Here is a 13,930-nt window from a genome sequence, read left to right as displayed (position 1 = left end):
GACCAGGAAAAATACATTTATGCAGATGAGGCCCATAGATCTGAAGAGAGGACCGCTCAGTTGGGGTACACTTTGATTACCTTTTCGAGCTCCAAAAGATGAAACCGTAAAACTTGAATGGCTTGTATCATCTGGAGAAAATGGACAAATGGAGAAAAGAGTTTACTTGAAATGTGACGAAATAAACAGGCCCAAAACGATTACAAAAAAATAAGTGATTTATGACATGTTGGATCATTTCTGACTTCAGATCACTTTCAAGACAATGTCCTGAAATTAAGTCCAATTATATTTAATTTATAAATAGATTATCACTTTAATCCATGTTTTAATGAGAGGGACGTGTGTCCTCCGTCATCATAAAGCATTCATGCATTCATGCAAAAAAAATAAAAATTACATTACAAAAAAAAAAAAAGTTATCCATAACGATTCGCAATGCCATCAAGAAATTAAACAATTCTAATGAACACTTTCTTAATATTTTATAAAAGTTATACAATAAAACTCTCAAATACAAACTGATAATAATGTGCACTCACCAAATTATCCAGCTCGGGATTTGATGAAAATAGCGGCTTTTCTGCTCGAATCTGAGACGATATGCATGTGAATAATTTAAAAAATTGTGAGAGAGAAAAAAAATGCATTTCTTTAAAAATAAATCAATCAATCTAAATGCATTAATTAGCCCGTGTTTTTTTTTTTTTTTTTTTTTTTTTTATGATTTAAAGTTGCGGAGAGCAGTCTACAACAACGCAGGAACTATACACATTAAAATATGCAAAAACTTTTTGCGCCATAAAACAGTTTCTGACCTGTTTTGCAAACACTGCTATATCCTCATTGAAAGACTCTGATGAACACACATCGCCCCCAGCCACACCGGGCTCTCGAGGTGTGCAAGTGGCTAATTCACATTTCTCAAAAATCAGTGCTAGAAGTGGGAACAGAGGGTGCCTGGAATAAAAACACAGAGGTCAGTGCTGGATTAGCACATGCCATTTTATAACATTTTATAACTCCTTCTCAGTGTATAAGCGGTCTGTACTGAAAACATAAGAACAATCTAATTTGCATTCAAGAGATGTCGATTTAACTAATCTTAATTTATGTCACCAAACAAAAGTAGCCTACGTGCATCACTCCGCCACGATAACAAAGATCTAAAGTGTTTACGCGTATGTTCATGTCGATTATTTTGTTGTGAGTTGCACTATAACGAGCTTGTTAGTTGTGTACAGTATTGTGTCAAATCACATGTAACTTGGATTCCTGAACGCATTATCAAAGACAGCAGTCAACATAAACAGTGGGCTGCGAGATCACAGCATCTGAGAAATGCTCACGTTGAGTCTAGGCCAAGCATGCAATTTAACCATGGTTCAGATCGTGGTCCTATGTCTTGTGTAAACGTTTATGGACGTGTCTAATTTATAATGAATGAGAGAGAGTACGTTCTATAGCTTGTTGCTGCGTATTTTGAACGGCAACGTTTATATTCAGCGCTGTAATGAGAAGTGTAGAGCTCGTGCACCGCGTTTGGAGTAACTCCGCACATCCAGATATGTTTGAACATTTTATGACCAGAACAGATAGATAATCTATGTGGAAAATATCCTAAATGGTTTTACTAGAGGGCTAATTGTAGCCCAGCTTCCAAAATAAATGAATAAAAATAAACAAATAAAATAAAATAAAATAAAATACATACAACCATAAACGTTTTTTAGCAATTTAACTATAGGCCTGAAGTTTAAACAATTAAAAAGTTATAGCTTAAACGCAACATACAATGTGTTTATGCACAATGAGTTTGTTTTGCTCAGTATATATCAACATAATTAAAGTTTAAAGCTAAATATTATCAGAATTTTAAAACAAATATATTTTTTTTTTAAAAAATGATGTGTCACAAAAATAAATTCAAAACGAACAGTCAAAGTTTAAATTGTGAACTAATGTGAAATTGAGAGGGGACAACTTTTAGAATAAAAATACCTTTTAAAAACATTAAAGGCGCCTTAAATTCTCAATATGCTGTTTTACAGCAACTATTGCGGGACAAATAATGTGTTATTGGCAAACTTCATCACAAAAGATAAGTCTTGGCTATCTACACGTACCCGTAAATGGAGTCTTTATCTCTTTTGAGAGCGTCATTGACGGATGAGCCCATGCTGGGCGGCATGGCGTTGGTGTGGGCTGTGTGCGGGTACTGGTGGGAGTGGAGCTGGGGCCCGTGGTTCAGGTGAACCGCCTGCATGGATCTGGCGGCGACGTGCGGGTCCCCGTACATCGTGCTCGGGATTCCTACTCCGTCCATCCCATAGTGGGGCATATCTTCGTACTGCACACACACGGAGGGCGATATTCCCATGTTGTCACTTTAACCTCTTACACAACATATACACAGAAAAATCTACACTAAAAGAAAATGGAAAGAAAGCTACATAGGATGTTCTCGGGCAAAAAAAAAAAAAAAGGCTTTTGCGAAATGAAAACACTTCGATCCGTTATTACAAAGTAATTCATTATATCAACTGCACATGCAGACTATCTCGTGGTTCTATCACTAAATGCAAAATGTTTATTTATTGCAAAAACTCTCATGTGCTTATTTAAAAACAGACTGAAACAGACAGACTTAGCGTCGGACACTTCAACATGGAGAGCTGAGCTACAGCTTTATTGAGATCATCCCCAAAAACAAAAACAAAAAAACATTACAATCACACGACTGTGCAGCGCTATGTTGTGCCAGAATTACTGGGAATACTTATTCTTACAAGTGTAACTAAAGTTACAGGTAATGTCATTTGCATGTAACTATAGTTGATTGTACTGCTGTCAAACTAAATTTATTATATAAACTAGTCCAAACATTAACATACTTAGCATTTAGGATGAGTCTAATTAAATTTACCTTGTCCAATCGTGCCTAACAGCTCGGTGGAATATTGCTACGTTTATTTAAAATAATCTCTCAATGAAATTGATAAGGTATCATAACTATTAAAAGTTTCATGATATTGTAATGAAACTGTAATGATGACAACATAACACATTTTAATTCTAAATCTATATTAGTGTAAGCAAGACAGCAGGGTGCTGTTGTACTTCCGACTTAAAAGCAAAATGCAGGAGAGTTACGATTAAGTCTACTTTGTGATTGTTTACATTTGATTACAAATGCAAAAAAAAAAAAAAAAGTCAACTTTACAAGTTCAAGCGCACTATTATGTTTCATTGTAATGCTGTTTGAAAACACAGAAGGAAATAAAAATACAGACTATGTATATATATATATATATATATATATATATATATATATATATATATATATATATATATATATATATATAATATTGCTGAGCTGAATTGGTTGAACGCTCTATTGATGTCATGCACAGTGTATTATTATAACATGTATTGTAATTACTTTTAATTGTGAGAGTTGAGCTATTCCAATAGTTTCAAAGTTTTTCATAATTTGTCCTCGTGAAGAAATTAAAGAAAGTGCAGTGATTATGTTAAAAGTATGGTTTTAAATAAAATGAATTGATCCCTGTCAAACGTTATTAGATAGGATTCTAATTAAAAACTGTTTCAGTGTCCCGAAAAACTGTACAGAGATACATGCGTGAATGTGAGCGCTGTGGAATTTAACATAACAACAAACTGGCACGAAAAAGAAGAGAAAGTTTGACTGCGAGTCTGACTGTCATCGGCCACGTTTCAGTATTTCCAATTGCATTCAACAACACGGAGTCGAAGAAACTTTTCGGGATACGTACCCTCTGCGCCATCGCCCTCCGCACTCCCTCGGCTTCCTTTAATCAAAAATATATCCCCTATGAGGCCAGGGTGAATAAGAAATAAATACGCAAATTCCAAATGTGGGATATGTTTTCCCCAAAAAATCCAACTGCCTCTTTCAAGCGGGCGATGAAGCCAGTCCTTCACCACAAGTTCAGCCAGGCGCGTTCAGCGAATAGGTCCCCTTCGCCTTCGCCTTCGCTCCCGTGGATAGCAACAAGGATCGAGCAAAATCTTCTTTTCCAAAGCAGTATGAAAATAGCCCCTCAAACAAAACTAGCGCATCTCATGGCTTTTTGCCACTCCGGCTGTCAATCAATCAAACGCGAGCTTGTCAAAGTGCTGAATGAATGATGATCCTCCGCGCGCTTCCACTGGTTAGCAGCCCTAACGAGAATAGTACTCGAATGCACAAAAATGAAGCTCTCGCTCGTTTCTTTGATCACTCTCGACTCCTGAGTTGATTTTTTATGCAATAGCTTCTAAACGAGCTCAAGAGGAGGTGGGCTGATAATTCTGGCTTAGTTTTTCTTAAAGGAGCCACGATCGATGCTGCGAGCAGCCTTTCCCCGTTTGTGTACAATGAGTGTGTGTTGAACGCGGCTCAGCAGCTGAATCTGGACCAGACTGCTGAAACCCGGAAGTAGTGGTGGCCATAACAGGTCGCGTCTTGCACAATGCGATGGGCCACATCAAGTTCCAGCCAAAGCAGGGGGTGAAGTGTGTGGGACGCGGAGAAGCGCGAACCACTGCTACCACGATTCAACATGAACCGGGCTGACACACAGAGACCGCGCTGTGCTTTTGGTGGTTTTCTGCACTGCGTTCGTTCTGCATGCCAAGACATGTATAAAGTGTTTATATATATATATATATATATATATATATATATATATATATATATATATATATATATATATATATATATATATATATAAACAGTCTTTATATATGGAGCGTGGGCTCTTTCACATCAGTTCACTCTGTTTATTATCACTTCTAATCAGAGTATCCAAATGGGAGAGCGCTGTTTGTAAATGTCGTGAAACTTGGAAGCCCTGTTCAGTGTGCGTAATAAAGTTTTCTGGCACGCCGTGCATTACGCGGATGCCCAGAGACATGCACTGCACTCATTTTACGAAATACACTTTTTACCATATGCCTGGGTACTTTACATTTCACACAAACATCATTATTCAGAAACAGCATATGCTGCGCTTCGCAAGTGCCTCTGCGCGCTCTCAGCCAAAAAACACCCCCGCCATTTGTGAATGGGCTCATCCACTTACTGTAGGATCTTAGGAGTTCGGTGCAGTGTCCAATGAAAGCGTGCTACGGCGACTCAAGTCGTCTATTGGTTCAAAGAATGGTCAATCATTAATTTATCGGTCGATATGCTTCCATAAATGAAGAAAAGGTGGAATGAAAATATTGTAATCTGGAGGGAAAATGTAGTCTTCGTATTCTGTTTTGTTCCTTTGCTGCTCACTCTCTTTCTTTTAACACACACAGACACACACACACACACACACACACACACACACACACACACACGCTTAATCTTATCTCCCACTGAAACACACATATTAGGCATACTCACTGAGAAAACATATTAATTATTTTAATATATCAATGTGAATGTTTGTTTGTGAATTTTGTCTTGCAATTAAAAGGAGACCCAATAATGTATTTCATATTTTGTGCTACAAAGTTTTTCCTCTTCTGAGAACTCCCTCGTGCCATCAAATTCCTATTCCTTTCTTATTCCAAGAACTTTTAACTACTTATCCCAGTATTTTCTGTGTCAGCATGTACAGTACAAACTATTTTATTTTACAATAAAAAAAAAAAAAGGAAAAGAAAAAAAGACAAGAAAAGTGGTTTGTGTTCTGGTAAATTTAAAAGACATCCAGGAAGCTGTCTGTTGTTATAAATAATAAATATTCCATAAAGTGCTCAAATGAAATAGCTGAATAAGAAGCTTTAAACTGATGTGCATCAAGTGCACAGCTGTGGGCGAAACAACTGACCCGGTGACAAGGTGTATGAAGTTTGTCTGAGGAGGATCTGTCATCGATCAGAAGCGATTAATGCAAGGATCAGTGTCTTATCAGCTGCCGTGAGCATCACACAGCGCTCGCTCCCGGCGGAAGAGCAGCGCGAGGATCCGCCGCACATTTACAGGCATGAAATTACTATCAAATCCCCAAAGCGCTCGGCAAACGAAGGGTGCGCGCTGCGCGGGTGTGGGATCTGATGTGGACTTATACACAGATGAAAAGAGGATTCATGCAACAGAAAGAACAGATATACGTCTAACCCGACGCCGTGCAACAGATACACACGCACGCGTTCATTGGTAAGTGGGATGTAATATCTTTGTCAAGTAAAAGTTTTAGTTTACCTAAATTTTTGCTAGTTCGACAATTATTTTAATTTCAGTTAAGTCGTCTGTGTATGTAGATTTTATGTAGGTTAGAATTTATATGTGTCCTGAGTTAACCCATTTGTTTTATTGATGTTTGCAATCTCAACATTAGTTTTGTGTCTGTCTCAATTATGTGAGAAGCAAACGGGATGACATGAAAGCTGTGCTTACCCAAACGCTTAACTGCTGTCAGAGTACCAGAATAGCATTATAAAGTAATTAAGCTCCTTCAATTATCCTCTATAAAAGCACGCTATAGAGCACAATGAGGGCATGGACTTTCACTGTTTAAGTTGCCTTTTAGTGAGGGTCAGCAGACTGCAGCACGCATCAGTGAGTTAATGCCATCCTTTCGGATCATTTGGGGTTAGAAAGAGATGTGAAACTTTAGACGTAAAATGTAATTCGGAGTTTAAAAATAAGTCCGACTCTTTAACTGAACTGTGCCCCTGATGCATTATCAAATGAAAAAATAAAAGATAAAGCATATCTTTGCATCACTGGAGACATTTGTACAACTGCTGTGTAGCGTTGAGTGTGCTTAAAAGTATTTTATATAACTTCATTTAGACTTAATTAATTGTATTAACTAAAATGCATGTATATAATTAAGAAAATATATAATAAGTATATAGTACATTTATATATCTAGTATTACATTGCATATAAAAATGCCTATTTTTAGAACAAGGGGCCTCTAAACAAATCGTGTGCTCCGTCTAACAATTCATTTCAGTATTAATCTTGAAAACAAGAACGTGTTGGAACACATCAAGTCATTTGGATGTTTATTACAACAACGCTTCTATTCTGCCTCAATAATATTTGTTATTCATTTGTTGGCTATTGAAATCAACATGCCTCTGTGGTTCAGAAGTCAAACGGAGGTCATTCTTTATACCCCACGCAGCAATCTGCGACCAGGGGCCAGTCGGCAGCGATCCCTGCCGTTTCCACCACCGACAACCGCCTCAGAGTTACAGGACTGTCGGGAATGGGTAAGACGCGCCTGGATAAAACAGCGGGCTACTGACTTGTTCTTGATCTTGCCAATGCCTGGTTGTAATGCTCTTACAGCGTGTTTCAAGTGCTTGTCAGATATAAAGTGTGTGAATATTAAAATCGCACAACGGATACGTTTTAGACAGGCTACCTAATACTATTTTAAAATAATTATTTACCATTCGTGGGGAAAATTAAATTAATTGACTTGACAAGGTTGCACATGCAATAACAAAACTGTAAAACCTACTAACTAACTAACTAAATACATAACCTTGGGAACTTTTTATGGTTCATGCGTTTTTTTCATGCGTTGTTCTACTTTAATTAGATAATCAGATACGTGCATGCGTCCGGAAATTGAATGTACAATAAGTCGAGAAAAAAAGAAGAAAAACCTGGCTAAATTATATATATGTATTTTTTATACAACAGATGTAGTAAAATGATTGGATTTAGGCTTTATTTGTATCTGTATTAGTTGGAAACATACTTTGACTGAGCATTAATTTTAATAAGGCTACATATTCATAAGTCTGATTAAAATGAGAAATCAGTGTGTTTTTCTTTTATCTGACGTTGTGGTTTCATTTTATTTGTTTCGTGTTGTTTTATTTATGCTAGATCTTATTATTTTAACAAACTTTCTTAATTGAGAAGCGCACTTCAGGCCTATTGGATTTGCAATAACGTAAACTACTACACAAGATCCAGAAGAAAAACATATTTTGACATATGCACAGGCTTGCAGTGACCTGTATGCTTGATCATGTGCGCCTTCTACTGGAAACATACAGCATTTTCTCTCTTTGTTTCTTAATGAGACGCAATGACTTTTCTGACACACACACACACACACACACACACAGTCGAAATGCAGTAATATCACGCCATTCTTAAATGTTAAATTAAAATGTTAATTCCAAGTGTATTAATGATGCTAATCAATTATGAAAAGCTGCATTGTTTATCGAAGTTGTTTGAGATGATACTAATGTAGACATTTGAATAACGTTTGTTAAAAAGAACGTTAATGACAAATCATCCGACTGTCCGCCTTATTAATAAAGCTAAAACTTATTAAACAAATTACCCGTTGACTTGACGTTTTCGGCTGTAAATTATTATACATTTAATAAATGTAAATTATTATTAGTTATAAACGCCAATTAGGATTGAACACAAACAGTAACTTTAAAATTATAAATCTAAATGAATAGGCAGGTAATTACAACACGTTTAATTTAGCACGCATGCGTCATAATAATAAAAAAAAATAGAAACTAAATAACAGAAGGTGTCGATAGCACTTAAGAAATTATAAGACGAAGTTATTATTGGATTTTACACTAAGAAAAGAGCATAACGCAGTTTGCAATAACATCAGTACATTTCTAGTGAAGCATAAAGAAAAGCACTTGTGGGATATCAGTATGTTGTTACATGTTTGTATCTTTAAGAGTATTGCTGAAAACGACTAAATAAACAACATGATGTCAATAAAACTCACTGTAAATGTCTGAAAACGAGATTTCTATTAAAACAACAATCAAATACCTGTACTTGAATTTGTGTTTTTATTATTAACATCAAGATTTAGCGTTTTCACATGGGATGCTTTCTGAATTTTTTTTTGCCCTGTTGACACAGTTGGGATTGGAAAATACCTTGCCTAAATCTCTGAGAACATGGTATGCTCTCTCCCACCCTTTCTCTTGGTCTATCGGCTATAAGTGCCAAAACATTTGTCACTTCAGTTATTATTTCAGGTGTGCTAATGGGCTCCGAGCCACCGGAGAGGAGGAGAAAGTGGGAGAGAGAGGCAGAAGGAGAGGGGGGAGTTTGATTAGTGTGATTTCATTTGACCGAAGCCTGGCCACAGACTGGCAGAGCCCAGAGGTGAAAAGAGGAGGCCGCTGCCCTCACTGAAGGGGAGAGAGAGAACGGGAGCGAACGACGTGCATGGATGAGTCTCACACCTCCAGAGGAGCCTGTGAATTGATCAGCACCTTTGAGAGAAAGAGAGAAGAGGGGAGAAAAAAAGAAGCAGGGGGGTGGGTGGCGAAAGAGTGTTTTGCGGAGGACGTGTGAAGACTCATATATTCATGCAAGGACACAGAGAGAAGCAGGCCTGGGCTCTGAGCTCCAGCAGACTCTAATGAGCTCTGTCTGTACACGCCGAGAGGGGGTTTGAAAATTAAGACCATCCTTGAGGGCCGGGCCAGCGCACTTCATGTTCCTCATCACATCCGTCTCTTCACATTCAGTGATTCTGCCCTGCAATGTACTGTACTCTACAGTTCCACTAATGCCAACTAAGGTAACACATAACCATGGACTGTTAAAAATGAGTTGAAAATATAATCAACCTCATAAGGTTACACCAACACAAGGGTGGGCATCGGAGTCAGATATAAACAGATAAACCTTCGGAGTGGCCTGATAAGCATAGTTTTCTTTCCAGTGTTGATGTATTACTTGTTGGAACAATGTTGAATAAAAGGACACTAGACTTTCATTTACATAATAGCCTTGAACCATATTATGCTATTTAATGATTTCTAGAGAGCATTTTATCGACTAAAGTGTGGACACGCTCATTAGTGCAAGATGAGTCACCAATATTATTTGAATCTGTTCATTTGTTAATATAAGTGCTCTAGCATATATATGATTTCTCTGCTAACAGATATGGAATAAAAGCCAAAATAAAGGAATATGACATGAACCCAACATTTGGAAATGTTTGCCTTTTATTTCTTTAGAAATATTTTTTATTTGATTGGAAATCAACAATACACAGCTGTATATCTTTCAAAAGTTTGGGGTCAGTTCAGTTAAAAAAAAAAAAAAATTCATTCAGCATTAGCAAGAATGTGTTTAATTGATTAAAAAAACATATATATATATATATATATATATATATATAGAGAGAGAGAGAGAGAGAGAGAGAGAGTTAGAAAATATTTCTATTTTGGATAAATGCTGTTCATTTTAACCTTTTATTCATCAAAAAGTTCACAGGCTCCAAAAAAAATAAAAAAAATAATATATATATATATATATAAAGCAGCTCAACTGTTTCCAACACTGAGAATAAATCAGCATATTAGAATAACTTCTGAATGATCATGTGACACTGAAGACTGGAGTAATGATGCTGAAAAATCATCTTTACATCACAGAAATAAATTATATTTGAAAGTATATTTAAATAGAATAACCTACCTTTAATTCAAATTGTAATATTTCAATTTTTTCTGTATTTTTTATCATAAAAACACAGCCATGATGAGCATAAGAACTTCTTTAAAAATGTTACTGATCCCAAACTTTTGAATGGCAGTGCATTTATTTACTTTTTTATTTATACCTGTTAAAGTTAAGTACACTAGCATACAAATGATCTTAATGGTAACAGACATGCAATGCTACCATTTTTGACGGATGGAGGAACAAACAAACAAATGAATGATCTACTACTACAATTTCACTTTAATTGCAGAACAAGGTTGATAAATGAGCTGGTAGTTTATAAGTGAAACAGAAGACCTCACCTGTGGATCAATATGAGAAAAGTCAACCACACACTCAATCAAGCAAATATTTCTGGAGTGGGTCATTAGCTCTCGAAGCGCTCGAGTCCCCAGGTGAAACCTCAGAGCTGTGCGGTGTCTCTGGGGGCCACGCTCTTGCCCCTGGGGTAGCCCTCAATCGCCGAGGCTTCTGACCCAAACACTCCACACTTTGATTGTAGACGCTCTCGATTAACAATAGACTGAATGGGGTCTGACGCTGTGGGTCTCGCCGAGTCCCTAAAGGAAACCTAAACCGAAGAGAGGTGCTCCGAGCCGAAACAGGCCACATTCAGGCAAACATTAGATCGGCCATCGCTGGTCGTGTGTGTGTGTGTGCTGATCTGTAACAACATTTACAGTTTGTCACATTTATGACAATAAACACTGAAAGTGAGTAGCTTTGAAATAAATACAATTTTAACAGGGAAAGTGTCTGTAGAGAAGTACATTTATATCAGTAAGAGATTGTTTAACATACAGGTCAGCTTACACAAACAGGGCTCACCGTCTTATTCTCAGTCTCAAGGTGAAGCTCTCATGCCACCGGAAAAAGCGGGATTGCATTTGTGAACAAATGGTCTGGGAACAGGAGCGCTGAGCTGGGCCACAGGGTTCACAGGTTTACACCACCCTCGCATGCAGCACCCCGTTAAATGACTTTACAGCTCACTTCAACAAAAAACAACAGCAGATAAGGTGATAACTACAACATGGTAATGGCACAACACCCTTTAAACATATAAAGGAACCTGACAGCTGAGAACGGATGGTGTGGCAAGACCTTAAAAATTTACACTACCGCCCAGAAGTTTGGAGAATGTTTTTTGTCTATATGTCTATTGCTGACATAAGTTGCAATTATTTGATCAATAGTATTATTATTTACCATTGAATAGTTGTTTTCTAGATTAATGCTTTTTAATCATTTATTTCAGTGAGCAAAGCTGAATTTTCAGCATCATTACTTCAGACGTCAGTGTCACATCATCTTTCAGAAATCATTCTGATATGATTTGCTGCTCGAGAAATGTTTACTATTATTATCAATGTTGAAAAGAGTTGTGCCGCTTCATATTTTTGTGGAAGCCATTATGCTTTTTTATAGGATTCTTTGATGGATAGAAATTTCAAGAGACCAACGTTTATTAATAATTTATTTTTGTGAAAACATAAATGTCTTATTGCTATTTTGATCAAAATAATGTGCCATTGGTGAATTAAAAAAAAGAGTAATTTTCTTTTCCTTAGTCCAAACTTATCAAATTATAAAACATGCAATGCCAGAAGTAAGAAGTGTAAATGTACTTGAATTCATGTTTGCATTTCGTGTTTATGCTCTGATGCTTTGGGGTTGTAGACAAATATAAATTATGCATTTTGTATGTATTCATTCATTCATTCATTCATTCATTCATTCATTCATTCATTCATTTATTCAACTGATGCAATAAACAATTTAAAAAAATAAACTTAATAATGAAAAAATTATAAACATTTTATATATATTGAGTATTTTCTAACTGTGTATTTCATAGATTTTACAGATTTTTACTATTACTCTTAAATGTATAACATAGTAATGATAAACAATGAGTATACATGTCCTAACTTTGAATGGTAGTGTGTGTGTGTGTGTGTGTGTGTGTGTGTGTGTGCGTGTGTGTGTGTGTGTGTGTGTCTGTGTGTGTGTTTGTGTGTGTGTGTGTGTGATCAGACTTGGCTTAAAGTAATCTAGACCACTGTGGCGGGGGGATGGAATACAAAACTCCAGTTCAGGTGCAGGCCACCGGTCCATGTACGACCGAATTTAATTATTGATTTTCTGAGAGAGTGGCATCAGTTACCTCAGAAGTTACCCAAGCCTGCCTCTTGAGCAGAATACAAGCAAGGTCAGGCCACGTGGAGGTCATTCTGCTTTACTGGGAACTGGCTCAAGTTGGTAAATTAAACTTTTTTTTTTTTCAGCAGAATATATATAGACAACAGTTTTATTCAAAACACTCAATCTCGTTCAGTTGGGACATTAGCATGAGTTTGGGGAGGGATTGTGTTTTTGACCAACCAATCAAAGACAGAAGGAGTGTTTGAGGAGCCTGTTAGAGTCACCGTGTCATAACACCAGAAAATTCAATGTTTAGTGTACTGTATATCTGTTTTACAAGCACAACTCAGACGTTAACTCGGCAAAGACCTAAGATGCACCTTCATCAACAGAAAAGATATCTTCTGTTGTTTCATTTGCTCTTTCCTGCATCCAAACACCTGGCCGGGTGAATTAGATTGCGCTGTCGTCCTTGTGCCTTACTAATTGAACTGTAAACCCATGTGCGGATCCATTCATTGTCCCCCATCGCTCCCAGCGGCTGATTTATATCCAGCGATGGCGCTGTGCATCAGCTAAAAGCAATCCTGTAAATCACAGGCCTTTCCCTCGCCGCTTTCATCACTTCATTAATTTAAGATATCATTACGGCCGCTGGTGACATAACTCTGAACAATGGTACACGCTTAAGATATTAATCTGCACGCAGCAACAAAGAGCCTCTCTGTCTCTGGCTGATTTAGCCACTGCTTGTTTTACGCTGCTGATTTACATTGAGTCGGTAAGCCGGGCTGATTTGGCTTCTGTCACTGAAAGATAACAAGCTGTCAGAGTTTTGCACCCGCATAGTGATTGTGTGGATTTACATGAAGGCTGGGCTTGTCATCTGTGACTTTGTTGACATACAGGTGATGTTTTCTTCATTAAAATAAAAAAAAAATGCATGATGCAATTTTGGAAGTTTATCTTTCTATATAATTTTTAATTTATTTTTTGTTATTTTAATACTTAAAGTTTAACTAAATGGAAATGATAAGTGTTGCCTTTGCAAATAGCTGAAATAAATACCTTTTAAATGCATTTATTTTGCTATTTTTTTTTATGGTTGTACTTTAGTTAATGATAAAAATCCTGCTTTAATAATGAACTGAAATGAAAATGAGCTTCCATTATGTTCACCGTTATTTCCCTATATTGATGTCAGTTAACCGGCTAGCAGCCGTTGATCTTTACCATCGGAGACAGTGTTCATAAACACACCCCGGCAGACTCTCAGAGCTC

At 36.9% G+C, this 13,930-nt stretch overlaps 1 protein-coding gene and 1 long non-coding RNA gene across 3 annotated transcripts in view; both read right to left on the bottom strand.

The window, feature by feature from the left end:
- LOC128026515 (homeobox protein Meis1) overlaps positions 1–4,450 on the bottom strand; it is a 62,939-nt gene extending 58,489 nt beyond the window's left edge. For both annotated transcript variants that reach the window (XM_052613754.1, XM_052613755.1), the window contains exons 1-5: positions 3,798–4,450; positions 2,127–2,350; positions 819–960; positions 543–593; positions 81–131 (exon numbers count right to left, since the gene is read on the bottom strand). In XM_052613754.1, coding sequence (XP_052469714.1) covers positions 81–131; positions 543–593; positions 819–960; positions 2,127–2,350; positions 3,798–3,809 — 480 coding nt within the window. In that variant the 5' untranslated portion in view covers positions 3,810–4,450. The remainder of the gene's footprint in view (positions 1–80; positions 132–542; positions 594–818; positions 961–2,126; positions 2,351–3,797) is intronic.
- Positions 4,451–10,376: 5,926 nt separating this feature from the next.
- Positions 10,377–13,930, bottom strand: part of LOC128026793 (uncharacterized) — a 5,198-nt gene continuing 1,644 nt past the window's right edge. Inside the window, exon 3 of the long non-coding RNA XR_008186525.1 lies at positions 10,377–11,496. This is a non-coding gene — a long non-coding RNA (uncharacterized LOC128026793). The remainder of the gene's footprint in view (positions 11,497–13,930) is intronic.

The sequence above is a fragment of the Carassius gibelio genome, chromosome A13 (genome assembly GCF_023724105.1).
Source record: "Carassius gibelio isolate Cgi1373 ecotype wild population from Czech Republic chromosome A13, carGib1.2-hapl.c, whole genome shotgun sequence".
NCBI lineage: Eukaryota > Metazoa > Chordata > Actinopteri > Cypriniformes > Cyprinidae > Carassius > Carassius gibelio.
This window is presented reverse-complemented; position numbering and strand designations above follow the sequence as displayed.